This window comes from Rattus rattus, chromosome 13 (assembly GCF_011064425.1).
Source record: "Rattus rattus isolate New Zealand chromosome 13, Rrattus_CSIRO_v1, whole genome shotgun sequence".
NCBI classification, from domain to species: domain Eukaryota; kingdom Metazoa; phylum Chordata; class Mammalia; order Rodentia; family Muridae; genus Rattus; species Rattus rattus.
This window is the reverse complement of record NC_046166.1, coordinates 6,526,073-6,548,933: the sequence shown is the minus strand read 5'-3', so window position 1 is coordinate 6,548,933 and position 22,861 is coordinate 6,526,073. Positions and strand designations below refer to the sequence as shown.

At 48.8% G+C, this 22,861-nt stretch overlaps 1 protein-coding gene across 1 annotated transcript in view; it reads right to left on the bottom strand.

Annotated features, from left to right (window-relative positions):
- The window catches only part of LOC116914300 (store-operated calcium entry regulator STIMATE), a 52,012-nt gene extending 29,680 nt beyond the window's left edge, over positions 1-22,332 (bottom strand). Inside the window, exon 1 of the mRNA XM_032918541.1 lies at positions 22,047-22,332. Within this exon, the coding sequence (XP_032774432.1) occupies positions 22,047-22,206 (160 nt within the window). The 5' untranslated portion in view covers positions 22,207-22,332. The remainder of the gene's footprint in view (positions 1-22,046) is intronic.
- Between the last annotated feature and the right edge of the window lie 529 nt (positions 22,333-22,861).

Sequence of the window (22,861 nt, the reverse complement as noted above, 5' to 3'; positions counted from 1 at the left end):
AAAACATAACCCAACATACGCAAATTTGAAGGCACAAGGCACACACAATAAACCTTTAAACACAGCTAGCCTTAGAGCATGACATTGTGTTGATCTTCTAAAGACGCAGGGGCTGGCAAGATGGCTCAGTCAGCCAAGGGCCTACTGCATAAGCATTGTTGACCCAGCAGTGGTCAACAACAACAACAACAACAACAGCAGCAGCAGCAGCAGGTTGGGCACAGTCGTTTCTGTAACCCCAGCATCGTGGAGGCAAAGACAAAAGATATCTGGAACTCAACCTCCAGCCTGCGCTGGGTTTTCCAAGTTCAGTGAGAAGCCCTGGTTGAAGAAGATACCTTATGTTGGCCTTTGGCCTCTCTACACAATAGACCCACATGCATGCACACCGGAATGGGCATGCGTGCACACACACACACACACACACACACACACACACTCGAAAAGGTTACAGGCCTCTGGTTGTAAGAGTAACACTTTTAAAAGCATAAATTACAGTTTGGGCAATCACATGAGGTAACTAAGAGCCATCCCCAAAACCGACTAATCTCACACACTGCTTCAGAGGAAGGTGTCCAGTGGGTAGAACTCACAGGGTGTGGAAAACAGGTCTCTTGAGCTGGTATGGAGTCCCACCGAAGGAGATCGAGGGTTACTGCTACAGTTCTACCATTGTAAGCGTAAGTTCCCTGTGCCCCACCTGCCGGGCCAGAACTCCATTCTTACTCCACACTAACACACACAAGATAAAATGTCTGTTGTACGCTTCTACTTTAAGAAAATTATGTGCATGATGTATATGTGCTTGTATGAGTCCTGTGCACCGTGTACCTACAGAGGCCCGAAGAGGACACTGGATTCCCTGAACAGAGTTAACAGGAAGGTGTGAACCTGAGACCTGGGTCTTTTGCAAGAGCTTCGAGTGCTTTTAACCAATGAGCATCTCTTCGACATTTCCCTACTTTTTTTTATTTTTAAGGATTGTCCACTTTTATATAATAGTTAATCAACAACCAATCTGGTTGTGTTGAACAAGATGCCTAATTATTAAAAGTCCTCTACCAAGTAAAAGACTTAAAACCAACCGGGGTTGGGGGGATTTAGCTCAGTGGTAGGCGCTTGCCTAGGAAGCATAAGGCCCCAAGGTTCGGTCCCCAGCTCGAAAAAAAAAAAAGAACCAAAAAAAAAAAACCAACCTTGTGACTTACCAAACTTAGAAAAATGGATGACGCTGGGGTCTGTGTTTTAAGCAACCCATGTTTCCCCTATTTAACACCAAAACTAAGGGACTAGATGCAAAGCTGTCGGCACGGTCTGGCCACTCAACATCAGCATCTCACTGAGAGAAAGCAGTACAGTGTCCTTCACTCAAAGTTGACTCCATCTTTCCTCTTAACGCTCGCAGGTCATACGTGGTCAATGCCATTCTTTGGCATCTGTGAAGGAGCCACATTCACAGAGACTCTGACTTCTACAGCCCTGGTGAACAGCGCATGTTCCTATGAAGACATAGCCCCTTTGGGAGAAATGTCTGAGGTGACTGCTACGGACAGGTCCATCCCAACAGGTCCCCAGAAAACCTCACTGCATCTTCAAGGACAAGCAAACTCAGCTGCTATCTAAACTCGAGGTGCACTCAGCTGAGTTCCTCTGAGGACACGTGAGGCAGCTTGACCAGGTAAGGTATTGTCAAATCGGTGAGACCGATGGCTCCCAGCAGGCACTCCAGATGTGCTTACCTTAGGAGGGAGAGGGAAACAGCCTCCTTTCTAGATGAAGAAACGATGCACAGGGCAGTCCAGGCACTTGCTGAAGGGTCTGAAGGCCGTAAGTGGTGACACTGTCACCCTTTACTGGCCTGGAGTCAGAGTCAGGAGTGAGTCTGGCCTCTAGGTGCAAAGTGAAGCCTGTGACACTCAGACCTCTTTGTAGCCTGGATTGCAAAAGTCACTAAGAGTGTGGTAGAGATGGACACCCTCGGAAGGTAAATCTCGGGCTGGCAAGATGGCTCAGCAAGGAAAGGCACTTCCTGTGCAAGCCTGGTTACCCAGAACCTATGAAAAGGTAGGAGAGAACTGACTCTATCAAGTTGTCCTCTGGACTCCCTAGGTCCTCGAACGCCACGGTCTTTTTTACAAAGGTAAGTTTAAATGGCAAAGCCACCCCAGAAAGCCGTTTAGTCCTGAGGATGAGGAGGGTAGTTACATAAGCATGAAAGCTTTACGGCATAGGTTGGAGGTTAACTGAAATCTTAGGGTGGGTTAGCAGCAAGGCGCTGGACTATTAACAGTTCATAGGGACAGACAAGAGGTCAAACTGGTTCCTCTGGTGAGCCCTGCCTGGGGCTTCTCCTACGATCAGATCAGCCGTAGTAGCTCAGGCTCTTGGGCAACTCCACAGCTGCTCTGCCAGGGGGAGTGGGTCAGGGGGGAAGCTTACGTTTCCCAAGAGTCTGCAACATCCCTCCGCTATCACTAAAGGCTTCAGCCACCTTCTCAGGGGCTGCTTCTCCAAGCTCTACTTGTGGGCTGTTGTAGCCAAGGGCACAATGCCAGTTAAGAAGGTTGGTTTATAGGTGGAAAGAATCCCGTCCTCATGCCGCGCTGTAGAACAAATACTGGGCAATGATCGGCGATCGGTCTCGAGAGAAATACCCTCTGTTGTGCAAATGAGGGATGCCACACACGCGTCTACCGGCCCGGTGAGGGAACTGTGTATGTACCCAGATGCTCTCTCCTAAAAATACCCTCCACCCCAAACCTCGAGGAAGCAAGATATTCTTTACGAATTTACTCATGGAAGCAGATTAACAGGTAGCCTTAGAACAACAATTAGAAGATCAGCTGACACTGGAGGGCACAATTACATTTAAGACCTTCCCCCAGTGAACTTAGCACTCAAAGTCATCTTTATTCAGACAACACAAATTGCACAATCAGTCAAAATGGGAGCAAGACGGAGACACCTTGGGGACGAAGTGGCAAGAGGCAGGATAGCACAGAGCAGCAAGGAAGTCTTAACTTCACAAACTACACCCCAGGAAAGCTGAGGGCTACAAGCCAAGAGATCAGCCCCCAGTGAGCTACCCACACAGCCTTCTTTGGCCGGCAGTGGGAATCTTATCCAGTGGTCTGACATTTTGGGTGCCTCTGGGTTCTTCCCATCTTTTTCTCCAATGTGGAAGAGCAGGTGGGCAGGGAGCGTGGGAGTGACACAGGAGAAGTCCAGCAGCATGGAGGAACAAAGACCCTTAGCAGGGAGCAGCTGTGGAGGAAAAGCGGCAGGGCTGCGGTCATGCAGCTTGGATCCCTCACACTGGGGACACTCCCTGTGTAGACAATGGTTATGGGAGGCAGCATATGGCATGGGTCCCAATAACTAAGGCTGAGTAGACTGCTTAGTAGAAGATGCCTTTGTCCTTGAGCGCTACAGACTCCAGCTCTAAGATGGAAGGGGAAGTCACATCGGCATTTAGAGGGCTGGAGAGGGGCTGCCTGATGATGATTTTGAGATCGACGCACAACTATGATCTCCCTTGGCTTCTGGTTCCAACCTTCCCAAAATCTAGAATGGACCTACGGCCAATTCCAGAGAACTAGTATATCCTGGTTCTGTTTCTTCTCCTTTAAACAGGCCTGCTTATGCCACCTATCATTCAAATAGGCCGTATACAATCTACAAGGTCCCAGAAGGAAAAGGAGGTATAGGGCTCTCCAACCAGGGAAGAATCGGCATTAACCTTTGGCCTTGCTCTCCAGCCAAACTATCTGCAAGACGCTTGGCTGGGCCTTATCACCGCTGATGCAATGAGAGAGGATCCAAATGTGGCAAGGGCAAGCACGGAGCCAAAGAAAGCAGAATTAAAACCCGCTGCCAAGGAGTAACCAAGCTATCTGCCATTGAGAATCAGAAGGGGTTACTGCTGCAGAGAGGCTCACAGCTAAGGTGGTGGCTGCTCTTGCAGAGGCCGAGAGTCTGGTTTCCAACACTCACATCGTGGCTCACAACTACCATAGCTTGAGCTCCAGGAATTCCAATGCTTTCTTCTGACCTCTGTGGGCGTCAGGGATGCAGGCGGTGCACAGACATACACGCAGGCAAAACACTCACATATTAAATAAATCTTAACTGAAAAGTCAGAGGGGCCCAAGGGACAGCACGAATCACTAAAGTGCCTGCTGTACAAGCTTGGGGACTTCTGTTTGCATCTTCAATACTCAATGTGAAATTCTGGCACCTTTATGTGTGACTGTGACCTCAACTCTGTAGAGGTGGATCCCTGAAGCTCACTGGCTGGCCAGTCGGCCCAGCTGAATTGATGAGCTCCAATTTGAGTGGGAGATCTTGCCACAAAAGAAGATGTGGAGAGTGATGGAGGAAGGCGCCCAAGGTCACTCTACACACACACACAGACACACATACACACACAGATACACACACACACTCACACACACAGAGACACACACACACAGACACACACAGAGACACAGACAGAGACACACACACAGACACACACACACAGATGCACACACAGAGACACACAGGCAGACAGACAGACACACACACACAGACACAGACACACACAGACAGACACACACACTCACAGACACACACACAGACACACACAGAGACAGAGAGAGAGACACACACAGACACACACATACAGATGCACACACAGAGACACACAGGCAGACAGACAGACAGACACACAGACACAGATACACACACAGACACACACACTCACAGACACACACAGACACACACAGAGACACACACACACACCACACAGACACACAGATACACACACAAAGACACACCACACACACAGACACACAGATATTCACACACACACATGCACGCAGACACACACACATGCACACAGACACACACACAGATACACATAGACACACCACACACACAGACACACAGATACACACAGACACACACACTCACACACACACACACACACACACACACAGATGCACATGCAGAGACACACAGGCAGACATAGACAGACACACACACACAGAGATACAGATACACAGACACACAGACACACACAGATACACACACATGCATACACACTAAACACACACACATGCATGCACAGACAGACACACACACATGCACGCACACACACACACACACACACGCACACACACAGGAATCAGGAGAATGATGACTGTGCATAATCGTATTCTAAAGAAGAGCAGGTGGTTGAACAAAGACCAGGGCATCACCTACATCTTAAGGCACAAAACAAAGCCAAGCTGTGCGCTGTACAGAAAGCAGGACTTTAGCACTGAAGCCTCTGCTGCTCTTTTGGTGAGAAATGAGTTCGTCAAGCACCCCTTAAACAGAAGGGTTGGAAACAAGGCCACAACTGAGTTTTTTAAAAAAAAGCATACGAAGCTACTGCTCGGTGAGTAGATTTTTAAACACTGGTCCCTGTTTGACTCCCACATGTAATTCAGAGCTGGAAATCCAGCATGGGTTGTAGAAACACAGATGTCGTCGTCTGGAGTCTTGCTAGGAACAGGGCAAATCCAAGAGAGAAAAGTTATCCAAGGCTCGGAAGAAGGAAGACGTAGGCAGCGCCTACACTGATGTAGACGATTGCTGGTAAGCCCACCCCAGAGCACAGGAGGGTCGGCAATGGAGGGTGGCAACCCCACTCTCTCAGGCTACACTCTCCACCTCAGCTCTCACCTCCCCTGCAGGAAGGCACACGGGGACTGACCTCTGGCCATGCAGCGCAAATCTGGATTACTTCTTCAAATAATCTGCCGTCCTAATCTTACTGCAGACTTTGGAGAGCAGTGATTAAGTTTCCCAACTTCTCCACATCAGCTCTGCTATATCACTGCCACTGCTCCATGTTACTCCAAACCCCGCTGGCTTACGACAAACATTTATTATTGGTCTAGACGTGTTCTGACAAGATCTCTTGGGAGTTACACCATCCCTGGGGACCCATCCCCAAACCCCATATATATAGTCTAGGTCCTCTCGTGTGGACCGGGACTCTCCATGTGTCTAAATCACTGGCATTCAGCTTCCACAGAGCAAGTGACGGACAGAGCCAATGAGGGAGTATGGCCAACTTAAAGGGCAAGCTGTATCCTGCTAATGACCTATTCTCAGATGCCACTCGGGACTTCAGACAATACTAATACTGATGACATGGTAGGACATTGTGCACGCTATTAAGACCAGGGGTGGGGAATGCTGGGTTCTAGCATGGAGGCTGGTTGCTAGGCTCCCTACTCTGAGTCCTTAGGAGATTTCTACTAAACATGGAACAGACGCAACGTCGTAGAACGTGAAACTGATATTTCATTTTCTATCTGGTCTAAGCTGACACTCTCATGCTCTCTGCTTAGCTGTTGGCTAATAGCCCTCCAGTGCAGGAAAACACACACACACACACACACACACACACACACACACACACACACACACACACACACACACACATAGAGTGTCTTTCAAAGTATCATAGTGTCTTCATCATTCTTAAAGGCGAGCCCTCTTCTACCTCAACCATCAAGATAGTGTTTTGGACTGAATCTGATTTCTGATGCAGAAGCGGTGGAAAGTCTGCCATGGAGTTGGCTGTGTCTGCACAGGAAAGGAAAACCCTGAGTGGGCCAGGGCTTCTGTTATCCGAGGTAGCTTGATCCACTGGTGCTATATAAGCTATTGAGAGGTACTTAAGTCACGCACGGTACTGCCCAGGATGATGGGGAAGACGGAGGAAGGACGGTAAGCAGGAGGCACTGGGAGCACACGGTCTGTGTGATCTGTAGGAGTCTATATCTGCAGTTTTTATGCTATGCTAAGAAAGAACAGAAGAGATGACATGGTGGTACGTGGCCTGTAGTGCCAGCATTTGGGAGGCTGAGGCAGGACTAGGTACTCAGGATCAGTTTCTGCAGCATACAAGCTGGAAGCCGGTCCCTTCAAGGAAGGAATGGGAGAAGGAGCGAGGGAGGAACTCAGTTCACCCCTAATGCATTTAACTTCCTAACATCACGTTGAACTGTGAGGCTATAAAAACCTTAAGAGGTCCAGCAGCTAAAACGGAATCAAGGGCTGAATCATTGCTTTGGGTAAAGAAAGATGTATTTTTTAAATATGCATTTTTATCTAATGTGTATGTGTGTGCCTTGGGATGCCAGAGGAGGATGGACTTGCACGTGAGCTGCCTGACGTGGGTGCTGAGAACTGAACTCCAGGTCTCTGGAGGAGCAGGAAGTGCCCGCCCTTACTGCTGGGCTGTCTCCCCAGAACCCTTTATCCAGCAAAAATTTCCACCTTCATTCATGAGAGACATTTCCACTGGATCCAGAATAGCAGATTGGCAAGCTTTTACTGTACATATTTGAAAGATGATCCATTGTGCTCTAGCTCAAAGAACTTGGTGAAAACTCTGAATTAGTTTCTTATGTTTATTTCTCTGCACATAATAAATCTCTTTTTCTGACTTTTAGGACTTTTTTCCTATCACTAATCTTCAACCACCTGATTTCACTGCAGCACTGTGTGATGTGTGTGTGTGTGTGGTGTGTGTATGTGTGTGTGTCTGTGTGGTGTGTGTGTGTGGTGTGTGTATGTGTGTGTGGTGCGTGTATGTGTGTGTGTGTGCGTCTGTGTGTGGTGTGTGCTGGCGTGGTATGTGTGTGTGTAGTGTGTTTGTGTCTGTGAGGTGTGTGTATGTGTGTGTGTGTGTGGTGTGTGTGTGTATGTGTGTGGTGTGTGTATGCGTGGTGTGTGTGTAGTGTGTTTGTGTGTCTGTGAGGTGTATGTATGTGTGTATGTGGTTCGTGTGTGTCTGTATGTGTGTGTGGTGTGTTTGTGTGTGTGGTGTGTGTGTGTGTGTGTGTGTGTGTGTGTGTGTGTGTGTGTGTTTCCTGCAGTTGGATCTGGGCCTTTACAGTTTCCATCAACTCTGGAAAATGTTTAGCCATTATTTATTTTTTCAAATAAAATATTTTTGCTCTCTCCCTTCCCATCTCTTCTTGCAAGCCCACTACACATCAGGCTTTGATACTCTGGGTAATCAGAGGTTTGTTTGGTTTTTCTCTCAGTCTGTCTTCTCTCTCTATGCTTCAGTTTATAAAGTTCTGTTGTTACATTTTCACATCCAGTGTCCTTCCGGACAGTCTAATTCTTTTATGCTTGTCCACTGAATGTTTCGGAAAATTTATTTTCCATTCCAGAAATTCCATGTGGCTCTCTCTAAAATCTTCCATTGCACTCCTTGTTACAATCTGATTTCTCTTTAAAACCTTTAGCAGGGAGCAGGGGAGATGGCTCAATCTGTAAAGTACCTGCTAGGCTAGGATGAAGACCTGAGTTCAAATCCATCACCCAAGCAGAAGCCTGCTGTGGCAGCCTGTGTCTGTAACCCCAGCACCAGGGGAACAGAGAAGACAGACAGATCCCTAGAGCTCATGAGCCAGAAAGCCTAGTCCAGTCGATGAGATCCAGGCTTGGTGAGAGACCCTGACTCAAAAAATAGAGAGCAATTGAGGAAGACAAGTGATGCTAACCCTGGGCCTTCACTCATGTGCATGCACACCCATGATCACACATGTGCATGCACACCCATGATCACACATGTGCATGCACACCCATGATCACACATGTGCATGCACACCCATGATCACACATGTATACACACACCCATGATCACACATGTGTATGCACACCCATGATCTAACTAGGTCGTCTGGCTTGCTAGTACACTTTTCCTCACTTGTTTCTATTTACATTGATTGGGTTTTCAAATGTACCATTGAGTCCCACACCTGCCACCCCAAGGCCACCATTATCTTACCTGTTGTCACTATAGATTAAATTCCCTTTTTCTAAGATTTCATATAATTGAGACATACTGTAGTTTGTTATTTGGCTTCCTCCGCTCAGCATTTTCAGCCATGAGCATCAGCCGTGTTATGCTGCATCAGGCACCAGTAGCTTTACTCCTTCTGATTGTGAACATCTACTCCATTGTTAAGATATACCACGGCTACCTATGCACAAGTTCACAAACACTTGCACTATCCCTCTTATTTTGTTGTTATCCATGTCCTCTTCCCCGGAAGAACCCAGAGGTAACACTGCTTGGTAGTGTGGGACATGGAACTTTATAAGATAATGGCAAGTGACTTTCCAAAGTGTGTGTGTGCTGCTCTCGTGTCCAGCTCTCATATATGAAAGTGGAGGAGGTCATATTCTTTTTGTGCTTGGTGTTGTTGGTCAGCCTTTTTAACTTTTATTGTTGTGTGGATGAATAGTGGTACCTCATCACTTTTTAATTCGAGTATTCTTGGTGATTAAGATTGTTTTTCCATGTGCTAATTGGCTCTCTGTTATCTTCAGGAGAAAGGACTATTAGCCTCTTCCTTACTGAAGAGCATATCGTCCCTTTCCACTGAGTTCTAAGAATTCTCCACATGTTCTAGTCACAAATGCTTGGCCAGACATTGGTATTGTGTTTCCTCCTAGTTTACGGTCTACCTCTCAAAAGTGAATGCTATTTCTGACGGACAGTCCGTACATGTGTTTAGAGAGTGCTGCGATGTGTGACACCTGTATACAATGCAGAATGATTAAGTCAGGTTAATTCTGTAGCCATGTCACTTAATGTGTTTTCTGATGAGATTTAAAACGTCCCCTTTCAACTATTTTTAAAATACAGACATAGTCCTTTTCTGAAACGTTTCAGACCAGTGTTCCTGATTTTAGAATTTTTTGGATTCTGGAACATCTTCATGTACTTCCTAAGCATTCCTAGTTGAAAATCTGAAACAGTTTTCTATACTGTGTGTGTGTGTGTGTGCGTGCGTGCGTGTGCGTGCACGCACAAGGTTAGAAGATAACTTTGCACAGCTTGTTCAAGGGGTCAAAATCAGGTCACCAGACTTGCATGACAAGTGGCTTTACGGCCATCTTGCTGGTCTCATCCAAATTACTCTCCACTATGGTCATGTGCAGTCAGAGAGATCACACAGACTTGAACCCTTTAACCAACAACGCCTCTGCCTCTTCCACATTTGAAAGAATAGAAAATTTAAGCTGGGCACAAGCGGCACACACTTTAATCCTAGCACGTGGGGGGCAGAAACACAAACCTCTGTGGGTTCAAGGCTGGGATAGTGAGATAAAACAAGCGACGAAGGAACAGAGAGTTTAAATGAATTCTGACGTCATTTTTAATGATAAGCGTTTAGTGTCCCAAGAAATTCTTGCCCATGGTCAGACTTCCTGTTTGCATGGTTCCTTCTAGAACTCTTCTGGTTTCCATGTCTACATTCTGAGCTGTGATCTATTTCTAGTCAATTTTAATAGGGTACTATGTTGTGATTTTTTTCCCCTACTTCATCCAGGGTTCTTAGCTCACTTTTATAGAAAATAGCTTTTGAGAAAGCAATTCACTACGTAGCTCAGGCTGCCCCAGCCTTGTGATGCTCTTCCTGCTTCGGCCCCGAGTATCAGAGGAATCCCAATCTTAACGTACCTGCCATGGCTCTACTATCCACCGAGACGTATCTGACTTGCTCCACTTCAGCAGAGATCCTGACGGTGAGCAGGCCTGGCTGCTCACCCGACTTGGTCTATCATTAACGTTAGACCCCATTCTTTTTGTCCAACCACATTTCAGCGTGTCTGTCCACGCTGCAGTCATGTCAAAGGACTGAGGTCTCTATAAAAGATTCAGAGCACGGAGTTTCCAGAAGCTAAATGTGTGCAGGTTACAGTGGGCAGCGCACCTTAGAGGACACGGATGCCCACCCTCCTTCACGCCCTGCTGCATGAGTCTCTCACCTGCGTCCTCGGTTGGTATCCTTTACAGGGAACCAGTGAACTGGGCAGGAGATGGCTCAGTGGTCAAGAGTACTCACTGCTCTTCCAGAGGACCCGAGGCCAGTTCTCAGCACCCACAGCCAGCAGCTCACAATCATTACCTCGGCTGCAGGGGTTCTGACGCCTCTGGCCTCTGAGGCACCCGCCTTCATGTGCACATATGCACACCACTGCCCCCCATACATGAAAAAGACAGCGGGCTGTGTGAAGTCCAATGTGCAGTCAGACTCAGGAGCACAGGTAAAGCAGCCTGAGGCTTGAGCTGGCCGCTAGAGGAAGGACGATGGTCTTGAAGACATCCCCCTCCTGCACAGACATCCCTCCAGACACAAGCCTGAAGAGAGAATGCTAGGACGGAACTAAACAGACGGCAGTGCACGGGTATCTGCTAGGGCAGAGCTGGTGGCCTGTTAGAACTGACTAAGAGAAATTCTAGTTTGTCTCTCCTGCCTCAGGGAGGGAGTCGTTAGCCAAGAGCAGTGGAAGAAATTCCTCACTTCTGGGGTGAGCAGCCGTCCACATTTGCAAACGTGTGGCAGAAGAAAGTGAGTTCTGGTTTGTATACGTGTATAAAGCCTTGGTGTTTTAAGCTACGTACTGTTTGCTAGAGCACTTGGTGTCACCCCTCACGCACTTACTGAGAGGCCTCGGTTAAGGCCTCCCCACTATACCCACACAGAGCTCTGATGTCTCTGGGTCCTGCAAACTGCTCTCCAGCAGCTACTCCTCCTGGTCATGAGCTCCACCCAGCCGTCAGACCTTTCCAAGAGCCTTGAGGGATCCCAGGGCACACATCTACAGCTTCTCTTGTGCAGTTTCTTTCCCTACATACCTTCTGCAAGTTCCCCTTGCTTCTGTCTCTAACTCTGCCTTCTTTTGGCTATGTGTGGGTTCCTCGCTGCTCTTCAATGTGGGAACGGTCTCTAGGCAGGATGCTGGGGGGGAGACCACATGGCTGCCCTCTCTCTCCCTCCCTTGGGGAAGCAGCAACTGTTGTTCAAGGACCACAGACAAGAGTTGTGTGTTCTGCCCCTGCTTTCTGGTTGCTTATAGAAAAAGGGTAGGTTGCCCTTTCACAGCATCTACTTTTGCACAGGCTGAAGTCGAATGTGGCCACTGAGGAAAGAGCACTCTGTCTTCTCGATCCAGCCCCGTTCTCCTCCACGCTGCCCACTGTACCTAGGAAACTCTGCGCTCACGATCTCAGTGAGAACCCAGCGGGTTATGGGTAACAGGGACGCAGGCGGCTCTCAGTCAGGACGAGGCATCCTGTGGTGTGAACACAACAGTCACTGCACACCACAGGCTGCACGAAGGCAGGGAGGCCTAGAGCTGGACTAAGAGGCATCGGGATTGAGTCACACTTTTGTCAGTTGACACTAACTGTTGGGTATCTTCACACCGGTACCATCCAGATCAAACTGGTCACGCACCTTCACTCTCGACTTGTGATTTTTAACTGCCCAACCATTGAGGCTTTGGCCGGAAACTGACAAACAGATCCTGTGTTTACGTAGTCTTAAACTATCACTTGGGGCTAGGAGTGGGTATGTACCTAATGGTACAGCATCTGGTTAGCACTGCCTAGCTTGTATGAGGTTCAGGGTTCGACACTCAAGATCCCAGCACCACCAAAACACTAACTAAATTCTTCTGTCAGTTCCATGTTAATTACAAAGGGAGAGACTTCATGGCAGAAAGACTTAGAGGAATCAAGTTATTAAGGAACCAATGGCGGTGCCTCAGATTAGGACCAACCAGTGTGACGCTAACATCACTTAGGTGGCAGCTCTGCCCACAACATGTAAGGCAGAAGCTGTCTCAAGCAAATGGAGCCCAGCAAGCAGGGCAGAATGGTTGCGACAGCATCAGGGTGACTTGGAGGTATAAACACAGGGCTGGGAAGACAGTTCAGTGGGCAAGCTTTGTGCAAATGAGACAGGAGGATGCCTGGAGCTTGTTGGCCAGACAACCTAGCTTATTGGCAAGCCGTAGGCCCAGTGAAAGATCTTGTCTCACAAACCAGGATGGTCAGCTCCTGAGAACCGCCATCCAAGGCTGGCCGACCTCTGCCCTCCACACCAACATTCACTGTACACAGAGGAAGAGGAACAGGCACAGGAAGCGTGTGGGCAAGGGGAGGAGGCAGGCACGCGCGTCACGGTATGGGGGCACCCCTGCCTCTCAGTATCTGCTAACTGGGCGGCTAACATGTAAGACTATACCAGCTACAGCATCTGCAGCTCAGACACGACACGCCGGTGAGAGGTCAAGACGGAGTGCCAACCACCAGGGCACCGTCCTAATTTAGCCTGAGCTCCTGTCGTAATACAACAGCAGCTGTGGTCGGTGGAGAGAGACCAGCCATCCCCATGTCATAGAGCAGGGGCGTGCAAATGCCCCAGGTGGCACTCTTCTCTCTACCCTCTATTTCCTGATGCCTTATGTCACACCAGGCCAAAATTCAGCCTGTTACTGTCCACGTGGGCCTGGTCCCAGGACCTCGACCACGGGGGAATGAGATCACACTGCAGACAGCTGCTGCTGGGTATGCTGTATACCAGCCCTTGGGAGGCTGAGGTGAAAGGACTTGCCTGAGCCTGAGGTGACCTACACAGCCAGCATCAGGTCAAATGAGCCTATATAACAAGTACAAAGCTGTCCTCAGAATGCTGTGGCCCCCATTCCAGTGGCACTGAGCCCAACTGTAACGTTCTTGATGACTGCCCCTGAATATTCTCCACTGTTCTGGAGTGTTAGTTATTTTCTTAAACACATTCTAGGGGGAAAATCACTATTAGTTGAATTAATAAACATTTAAGCTACCTCTGCTTACTCTGATTTCCCATAACCGAATGTTTTTGTTATTATGTTGCCAACAACTGACAGGACTTCTCACAGAAGAATCTGAGAGAATTACAAAAACCAGGGTTTTTTTTTCTTTTTTCTTTTTCTTTCCTATGCTGGGGATCAAACCCAGGCTCACGCATGCTATAAATGCTCTACCACTGAGCCAAATCCCATCTGCAAACCAGGACGAGATTAACGAATCCCATCTTCACAAAATTAACACTGTTTTTCAACCCTGTGACTGCAGGAACCCAACACGTTCTTATCTCGGGCCCCTCCTGTGCTGGACCCATTTCGGGGAAGCCATGGAACCAGTAACTCAGACTTGCAGTTCGCTAGCCGAGGAGAGCCAGATGCATGACATATTTGTTCAAACGTGCTCACTGTCTCCCGCACTCCTCTCTCTAGATGAACACAACAGCGGTGGGTACAGATGGCCTTGCTTGCAGGAGCTGACAAGGATTCATCCCAAGTACACTGAAGGCTTCAGGCCACCTCAGCCAGGACATTCGCTCTGCAGGATCTGCACAGCCACAAGAATCTGTAGCAAGTCTTTAAGGGGGCCAATGCCTTACCCATCAGGGAACTGCACGTCTGTACCACACCTTCAAGGAAGCGTCAAAGCCAACAAGAAGACCATGCAGCAAGCCCCCGAAGCTCCCTTCTTCCTCGCTGGTTCCCTTCCAGTGTGATACCCGTTCCCCTGAAAAATTCTGTCCACCATCATAATGAACCCCACTCCTTTCCTGACAGGAGCCTGTCTCCTGCACATGGCACCCTTCAGAATGAAAGTCCCAGGAGCCAGTGGAATGGCAAGGAGGTGAGCCTACTGAAAACTCAGAAGTCAGAACTCAAGGGGGGAGCCTGTTCTACTGGGCACAAAGGCCCAGGATTCCAGGATTCACTGACAAGCAGAATTCTTCTTGGGAGACATTCCAAGGCAAAGGCCACCCCTACCAACGCCTGGGGCCATGCTCACAGGGTGGGCAACAGCAGTTCCCAGAACTTCCTCAGCCTAACAAGATTCTCTGTGACCACACCCGGGAGGTACGTGAGCCTCCATGAAAGTGATGGATGATCAATAAACGCCAATTAACAAGGACCCTCCTTCGGTTTTCTGTCAAAAGGAGCCTTCCAGAGGTGGACTACATGGTTCTTTCTGCTTACCAACTCTCTGCCCCCGAGTAAACTTCTCTGTAACTCAATTCCACATATATATGGAGGTACAAGTGTTTGGATGGCTGTCAGGACTAAATGTCTTCCACTGTCACCACCACCTGTGCTGGAGCTCAGATGGGACACGACGAGGCTAGGAGGACAGTCCTTTGTTAGGTTCTGACAGTCCACTGTGCTCTTAGTTGGGGACACAGAGTCTACTGCTCTGTCCTTGCGAGCTGAAATAAGCTTCCTGTGTAAGGCACACGCTGAACACTCAGTGACTCTCACACAAGGACGACTGTCCTCCCGAAGAACACCAGGCAATGTCTAGAGACATTTTTAATGGTTGTCATGATACAGGGGTTGCTACAGCGTCTAGTGTGTGCAGGCCACAGATATTATAAACGCCTTATAACGCAAACGGCAGCTTCCCACCCAATTAAAATGAGGCGAAATGCCAACAGTGCTAATCCGAAACACTGTGGGACAACAGGATAGCATGTTACATGGGAGAGTCTCAGAGACTGACTACTCCTGTGCACAGACTAACATATAAACCCATGAATCACACGGGGCCCAGGAAACCCCTTCCTCACCAGTCAGCAGCTCCTGTCCTCCCTCCATTTGTTATTCAGATACCAGACCTCAGTCCTCAGAGGACCAGGACCTCCTAAGGGCTAAGGAAACACTCACGAATGCAAAGTGTGACTCAACATGCACGAAATAATTGGAAAATCACTTCAGATGCGTTTATGTAAATATTCATGAAGTACAGTTTTATAAGTCCCCATGCCCCCATGCTCTGTTTATTTGAGACAGTTTTACTATTTAGGCCAGGGTGGCCTGAGGATGAGATCTTCCGGTCTCAATTTCCCGAGTGTTAGGATTATGGGTGTGAGACCAGAACGGACAGAACAGGACAGGCAGGGACGGAAGAACTCAGGAGAGCTCAAAAGTCTGAGGGACTTGGCTTCTCTGCTCTGCACCGAGTAACACGAAGGCACAAGACCAAGCTCTTGGTTTATAAAACCCTTCCTTCCAGGATCCCTGTGAGCCTATCAAGTGCTCAAGCACAGGAGGCAGCAGAGGGGGACCGGGGAGAACAAACTGTAGGAAGGAGAGGCCAGTTCCAGTGACTCTGTAGCCACTCCCCAGCAAGGACCTGGGCAAAACAAAGCCCGGGAGCAGGAGGCAGGTTTATCACCTGGAGGCTGCTTAGCCCAGGACGACTCCCTGCTCTGCTGAGGCCCCCATGAGACATCACAGGTGAAGAAAACGCAGGAAAGGGTTGGGTAGAACAGGTGTGGTATCTACTAAAACCACAGCTCTGGGAACGTGTTCATTTAGAATTTACACTGACCTTGCCGGTTGGGGAAAAGGTTTGTTTGTCTTTTACATTTCTTTTTTTTTTATTATGGACTGTATGAAGAGGGCTAAAGGTCCTTACAGTGTTTAATGTAAGGATACCGTGCAAACAACAAGGGTAGAGAGGCAAGTGTCCTTAACCCCATTCAAAAAACAATGTGTAAGCACTTGGGAAATGCTTTCCCTGGGACCCGGCACCCACAGAGGACTGGATGTGTACCCAACACTGATCCTTGACGACTTCCAATCCCCACAGGCCCAGAACAGAAATCGACATTGCCAATCTTGCTTTGAGAATTACCTCCACGGCGCAAGGACAGAGGAGAGACCGAGTGTGGACCGCATTCACATCCATCCGAGGTCCTGCTACTTTTAACATCTTGTGAAGAAACTTCAACACACGTTCATCTTCATGCAAATATTACTCTAATTACGAAGGGTTTAAACACATCATTAAAGCAGCAGAGATCTGGCAGGCCCCTACAGAGCAACACTTGACCAACAGCGGTATTTAGTAATTTAAAAAATGCATTTGATGAAATTATTCTACAATTCAGATCGCTCCCAAATTCATAAAACTCCAAATTAATAAACTTTTACTATAAATGAAGCGGCAGAATGCTGTTAGGACAGAAGCTATCAAATAAATACCTATCTAGAAATCCAAGTCTTTTGAACATGAACGCCCAGGACTAGCATGCTAACGTCAGCCATAGCACAGGAGAGAGAAAGGAATGGCCTCCTTTCCACTGGGAGAGGAAGGAGTAAGTGCTGGGTGCTAGGCCCAGAGTGAAGCCTTTACTGCCTTACAGTCCATTGCTCAGCGAGGAAGTAACCTCTAGGTGAGAAGTTACCAAGGCTTTCACTCACTCTTAAAGCATCATAGTGAGAACGATACTTTTATAGGGGGAAAATGATAAATCTTCCCACTCCTTCTGAGAAGTAACTGGCCTTTCTCTTTCTTTTCAGTTTGATAACAGGGTCTCTTTATATGGCCCTGGCTGTCCTGGAACCCACTAAGTAGACCAGGCTGGCCTCAAAAGAAATCCACCTGCCTCTGCCCACACAGTGCTGGGATTAAAGGCGTGTGCCAATGACACTCAGTCAAGGACTTGCTTTTTCTAAGGGCTACACCCTCCTGACATTACTAGGAGCACACAGCACCTCTTATGGAGTGTTCTTACATAAAAAAGGTTATATGACTTTAGCTGTTCCAAATAGAGGAAACACCGGGGGTCAGTGATACAACACAGACCCCCAAGGATACACCTAGAGACCTGTAGAATGTGGACACTTGACAGTTAACAGGCAGGACTCTTCCAAAGGCCAATAATGTCATTAAAAACTAAAAGTGCTGCTGGACATACAGCCAAATGGTAGGACACTAGCCTATCATGGTGAGGCCCGGGATCAGGTTCAGCACTGCAACAGCAAAGCCCAAACCAAGCACAACGTATGGCCCTCTGTTGAGTCAATTAAACAAACAAACAAACAAACAAACAAACAAACCAAAAACCAAAAACAAAAAACCCAAAACAAAACAAAACCAATATAAAATAGATGGCATTTGGGAAAATGTGAACACAGTGGGTATACAGAGAGGTTTTTTGTTTGTTTGTTTTTCCTTTTTGGTTTGGTTTTTTCCAGACAGGGTTTCTCCAGACCTCGATCTGTAGACCAGGCTGGCCTTGAACTCGGAGATCCACCGTATGGATTACTAATCCCCTTAGAGGGCCGTCCTTGTTCTTAGGAGGACGCTCAAGTCTTAAAGTGCAATAACGACTGTATCTTTTCTTCAAAAAGCTCAGAAAAAAAAAGAGTCGCATAGAGAGAAAGCTTGACAAAACGTGGACTTGTAAAACTAGTTAGCAGGCAGGCGTTGCGGTTCTGACATCCTTAGAGATAAAGCTGTGATGGGCTCTAGCGCGGGGACCATGAGAAACGCTGTGCCAACTCTGTCTGTACAAAGAGCACGGAGAGAGGCCAGCTCTGTAGGAGTGGAAATGCCACACAGCCTTATCGGAGAGCAAGGTATGAAGCGCAGTAGACCTGCTTTGTACTTTTGCTTCGGGTCACAGGAAGAAAGCTACCACTTCTTCATGGCAGTACCCTGCTGGGACCACGGGGATCCATTTCTACCAGCTCGCTAGGCCCCTGTTCTGTGACGTGAGAACGCACAGGCAGATCTGCTCAAGCTGTCAAAACGCTTGTTTTGTTAAAAGCCAATTCTGTCCCCACTTCAGCACGGAGAAGGAAGCTTGAGTTTGCTCTCAAAGTCACGAGAGTAAACACCCCCAAATGCTAACACACACAGGCCAATGCCGCCCTCGGGCTGGCCGATGGAGTGGTGGTCAAGCCTCACCACTGCTCGGCCACGCTCTGCTCAATTCTAGTGTGAGTGCCACGCCATAGAGCAGAGACAAAGACACCAAACAAGAAGAACTGTTTGGCAGGCAGATCACGACAGAGCCTCTGGCTTGAAAGTCTCTATGTAGATGCTCCAGTCAGTTTCACAATGTCTCAGAAAACCCCGAGCGGCTAGAAACTTTATAATCTGGCTAAAGTTTGCTGGCCATTCCTCGTACAGGGGGAGGGGGTTCCTTAGCCGGAAGTCCTGGGAAGTCCCCTACTCAGTCACAAAGTGGTACTGCCCATGAATACACCAGTGGCTGGTGGACTCTAACAGTCCGCCTGTTTATAAAGACAGCATGAAGAGCAGGAAGAACACGGCACCTGGCATAGAGGCCCTCAACCATCTAGTCTGAGTCAGTGTGCAACTTCCAGATGTAACACAAGGCGTCTATCAGAGTATCAGGGGGAGAGATACTTGTGAGAACCCAAATCTTCCCCAGGTGATATTAAGGTAACGTCCAAACTGTTCCTCTCGTACAAAGCCCACCCATACACAGAAGGGTAGAAAACACAGCAACTAGGGCAAAGTGATTTTATGCCTAGAGACAGGAGAATAAACAGTGGATCTGTGGTTCCTCTGAATCCAGGAAGGTTAAGGGAGAAACCTCAGTCTGTCGGGCACAGAAGTGGGTTTATTATACCACGGCAAGAGCAGGTCCAGCAGGAAAACTGAAGTCCCTGTAGTCAGAACTGGATAGGACTCAAGAGAGGCACTGACCCTACTGCCTCAAGGGACAGGGTACCAGGAAGGGGAAGACCTCAAAAAGTACAAGCACTGTTAAGTCAAATTGTCCAGAAGAATCTGAAAGGTATTTAAAGTGTGTCTGAAGACCATAAAGTTGGGAATAACAGGGGTTGGGGATTTAGCTCAGTGGTAGAGCGCTTGCCTAGCAAGCTTAAAGGCCCTGGGTTCGGTCCCCAGCTCCAAAAAAAAAAAAAAAAAAAAAAAAAAAAAAAAAAAAAAAGAAAGAAAAGAAAAAAAGAAAAAAAAAACAAAAGGGACTAACAAAGGAAGGTCCCCCCGCCCCCACCCCCACTTCTTCAGGGACTTCCAGTTGGGCTCTGACCCAGAAGGCTGGCCCTTGACTCTAGCAGCTCAGCCAGATACATTTTGTGACCAGGCAGACAGAGCCTGACAGCTGCCAGATGTGCTCCACAGCAAAAATCTAGTCCAAAAGTATAAGGCAGCCCCTGAAGAACTCTCCTCCTCTCCCTGGCTATTCAAAATGGAAAAGCCCCACAATTCTGTTTCACCAGGACCAAGAGGTCTAAGCCTCGTGAAAGGTACTTCCCAAATGGGCTATAGCCCAGGAGGTCTCCCGATCTAGTACAAAGGTCCTGCTGTCTTGGTTTGCTTGATCTACTTTCTGCGTCCAGGCCATCCCATCTCTTTTGCATAACACTGCCTCTCACTGGCCAAGGGCCTTCTGCCATGGTCATAAAGCCCTTCCACACTGAGCCTTCCCCTGAATAGGAATCAACTTTCGCACTCAGTATACGCTCCCACAAAGTCCTAGCAGTCCTGGGATCTGTGTGTAAACTCACACTGAAGATTAAGTGAGGAAGTGAGTGTCCCCGAAGACTTGCAGGGCCAGTACTACCACTCTGAACAAATCCACCTGACAATTCTCATCTATGAGCAACTCTGTCCTGACATAATCACATGTCCCTCTCTGAATCACAAGTGGGCCCTAGGGGTTACACCGAACCAACAACACTAATCAAGCCTATGAGAACAGCCAGCTCCGCCTACAAAATCCCCTAGTTTTTTGAAACCTATAGTTTCTTGAAAAAGGACAGTGACTGGAGGAGAGAAGGGTGAGAAGGAGAAGCCCATTCACGGTATCGTGGAAACACATGCCGGGCAGGATATGCACCTGTCGGCAACTGATTCTGGTTAAGTTGTTACAAACTATCACTGTGAGAACAACTAAGCCTTGGTTCAGCAGAGAAAATGGCAAAGCAAATAGAGATGGAAAAGAAACAGAGGCAAGCACTGGCTAGTTGGACACTTCCTGTTCAAAGCCGAGTAGTCATAGAGAAATAGTGGCCAGAATCAGAAGCTATCCAGGGTCACTTGAAGCCTGGGCGAGTTTGCCCAAAGAAATCTGTTGTTATAAATAAGCAAGGATAACTCTACAGATGAGTTCAGAGCTGAAGCAAGACCCTCTCCCCCCGCCAGTGAGGAGTACATCCTGCTGGAACTCCCCATTCTGCCCACAGAGCACAGTTCTGAAAACAAGTCAGTTTTGGAATTAATGCCTCTACATATTAATTATAACTCCTCTGTAATACATCACAGGGAAGTCTATATGCCAAGAGACCTCCATCCTTTAGTGTTGTGTGTGCGTGTGTGCCCATCAGAGAAACAGCACAACCTCCCAACCCAAGGGTAAACATGGCCCTTACTCCAACCCCCATTGGACAACACCAGCCATCTGTAACTTCCTTCTTTACTATAAAACTCCCCGAGAAGTGCCTCTGGCGACTTAGCACGAAGATTCTGAGACCTTTCCCAGAGCCTCTAAGCCTCCTCCATCAAGACAACCAGGTTGTCATGAGTTCACGGAAAGAAAAAGAAAAAAAAAAAGAAAGAAAGAAAGAAAGAAAAAAACCCAAGCCCCAAACCTAGGAAATTAAAAGCGTAAATAACAGGCGTGGTTTGGAAGAACAGCAAGGGGAAACTTCAGATACAACTTAACTAGGAAAGCTCGGGACAGAGCTGAACAGGTGAAACGGAGGTTGAGATGTGGGGACCGAGGCAGTCAGAGAGGATCTTCCCTGAACAATAGAGGGAGTAGGACCGGGTCGCGCGATGATGTGGGAGCACCGACTGCACTGCCCTAACACTACAGGTGGGTGTGGGTGCGTGTCCACACACCCAGCAGGAAGGGCAAACACAGGGAGTGAAGGTTCAGGGAGGAGCCCAGCATTAGGCCAGTAGACACTTAAGGATGTGGGGGTCTAAGAGCCAAGGGGAGGGAGGCTACGAGGAGCCCGAGAAGAAGCTGAGAGTAGTGCTATCTTTGGGAGTGGGAGGGTGGGGGAGAAGGCTCGGCCCATACCGGAAAGTGGGGTAAGCTTAATTTGCGATGGCAAAGTAGGAGGGAAGCAGATTTAGGCTGGCATCTGACAAGAGACAGGTCTAAGGTGGCGACGGGCAGGGTCACTCCTGGCCCAAAGCTGCAGCTGTAAGCCCAGGGCTCTGAGGGTCCGGGACTCCCTTCTAGTCTCGGATGCCCAGCACGGTCTCGCGGGAGAGGGAGGCACCGCAGCCCAAGGGCCCGGTGCCCAGGCCGGAACTCTTAAGGGCAGGAGGGTCCCCGGGGTGGGGCTAGGTCTGCAGCTGGCGACGTGGGGACGGGGAGGGGCTGGGGTCCCGGACTCACGCATCAATGTGCTGAAGGCCACGACGCCGAGCAGCCCCTGCAGGAAGATGCCGAAACTGTGCATGAGCGCGCCGCTCTCACAGCGGCCCGCCCCGGACGCGACCGTGGAGGCCGGCCCGCCCGGCAATCCGCGGCTCACGTTCCCTCCCGGGCCTTGCATGGCGGCCTGACGGGAGGGCGCGAGGGGCAGCCGGCCTCGCTGCAGCCCGGGCCGCGCTGCCCAGCCGCGACCCGGGACCTGGAGCTGGGAGCCGGTTTCTCAGCCCGCGGCCGCTCGGCGCCGCGCGTAACCCGACGTCCGAGATCGTAGAGCTTGATTGGTCGAGCCAGGCGTGAGGCGGGCTTCGATTCCCCCGGAGGCGGAGCTCTAGCCAGGGCTAGTGGGCGGGGCTGGAGGGAAACCTCTGCAGGTAGAGAGAGCAGGTGAGCTAGGCTGTGTGAAGGGACTCGCCAGAGCCCTGTGTTCTAGGTCACGGGGGCAGGGTCAGGGACAGTGATGAAGTCTGTCGTTAAATCCCATTCCCCTCCAAGGTAAATAAATCTTCTATGCTCGGGGCAATTTTCTAAAAATACTCCTACATTTTGCCCTCAGCTTCGGTTCACTACTTCAGAAGTGGAGTTTAATAACCTGCAGCTACAGTATGCTAAAGCACGGTGTTGAGTACAGTCTCAGACATCTAGTCTTCTTCCCACGCCAGGGGTTGAGTGTTCTACTTAAATGGTCAAAAGTCAAGAGGGTTCAATTCATTAATCAAAGCTCCAAGGTGAATGAATCCCTGTCCCCCGAACATGATTTGTGCCGGGTTCGTTTTGAG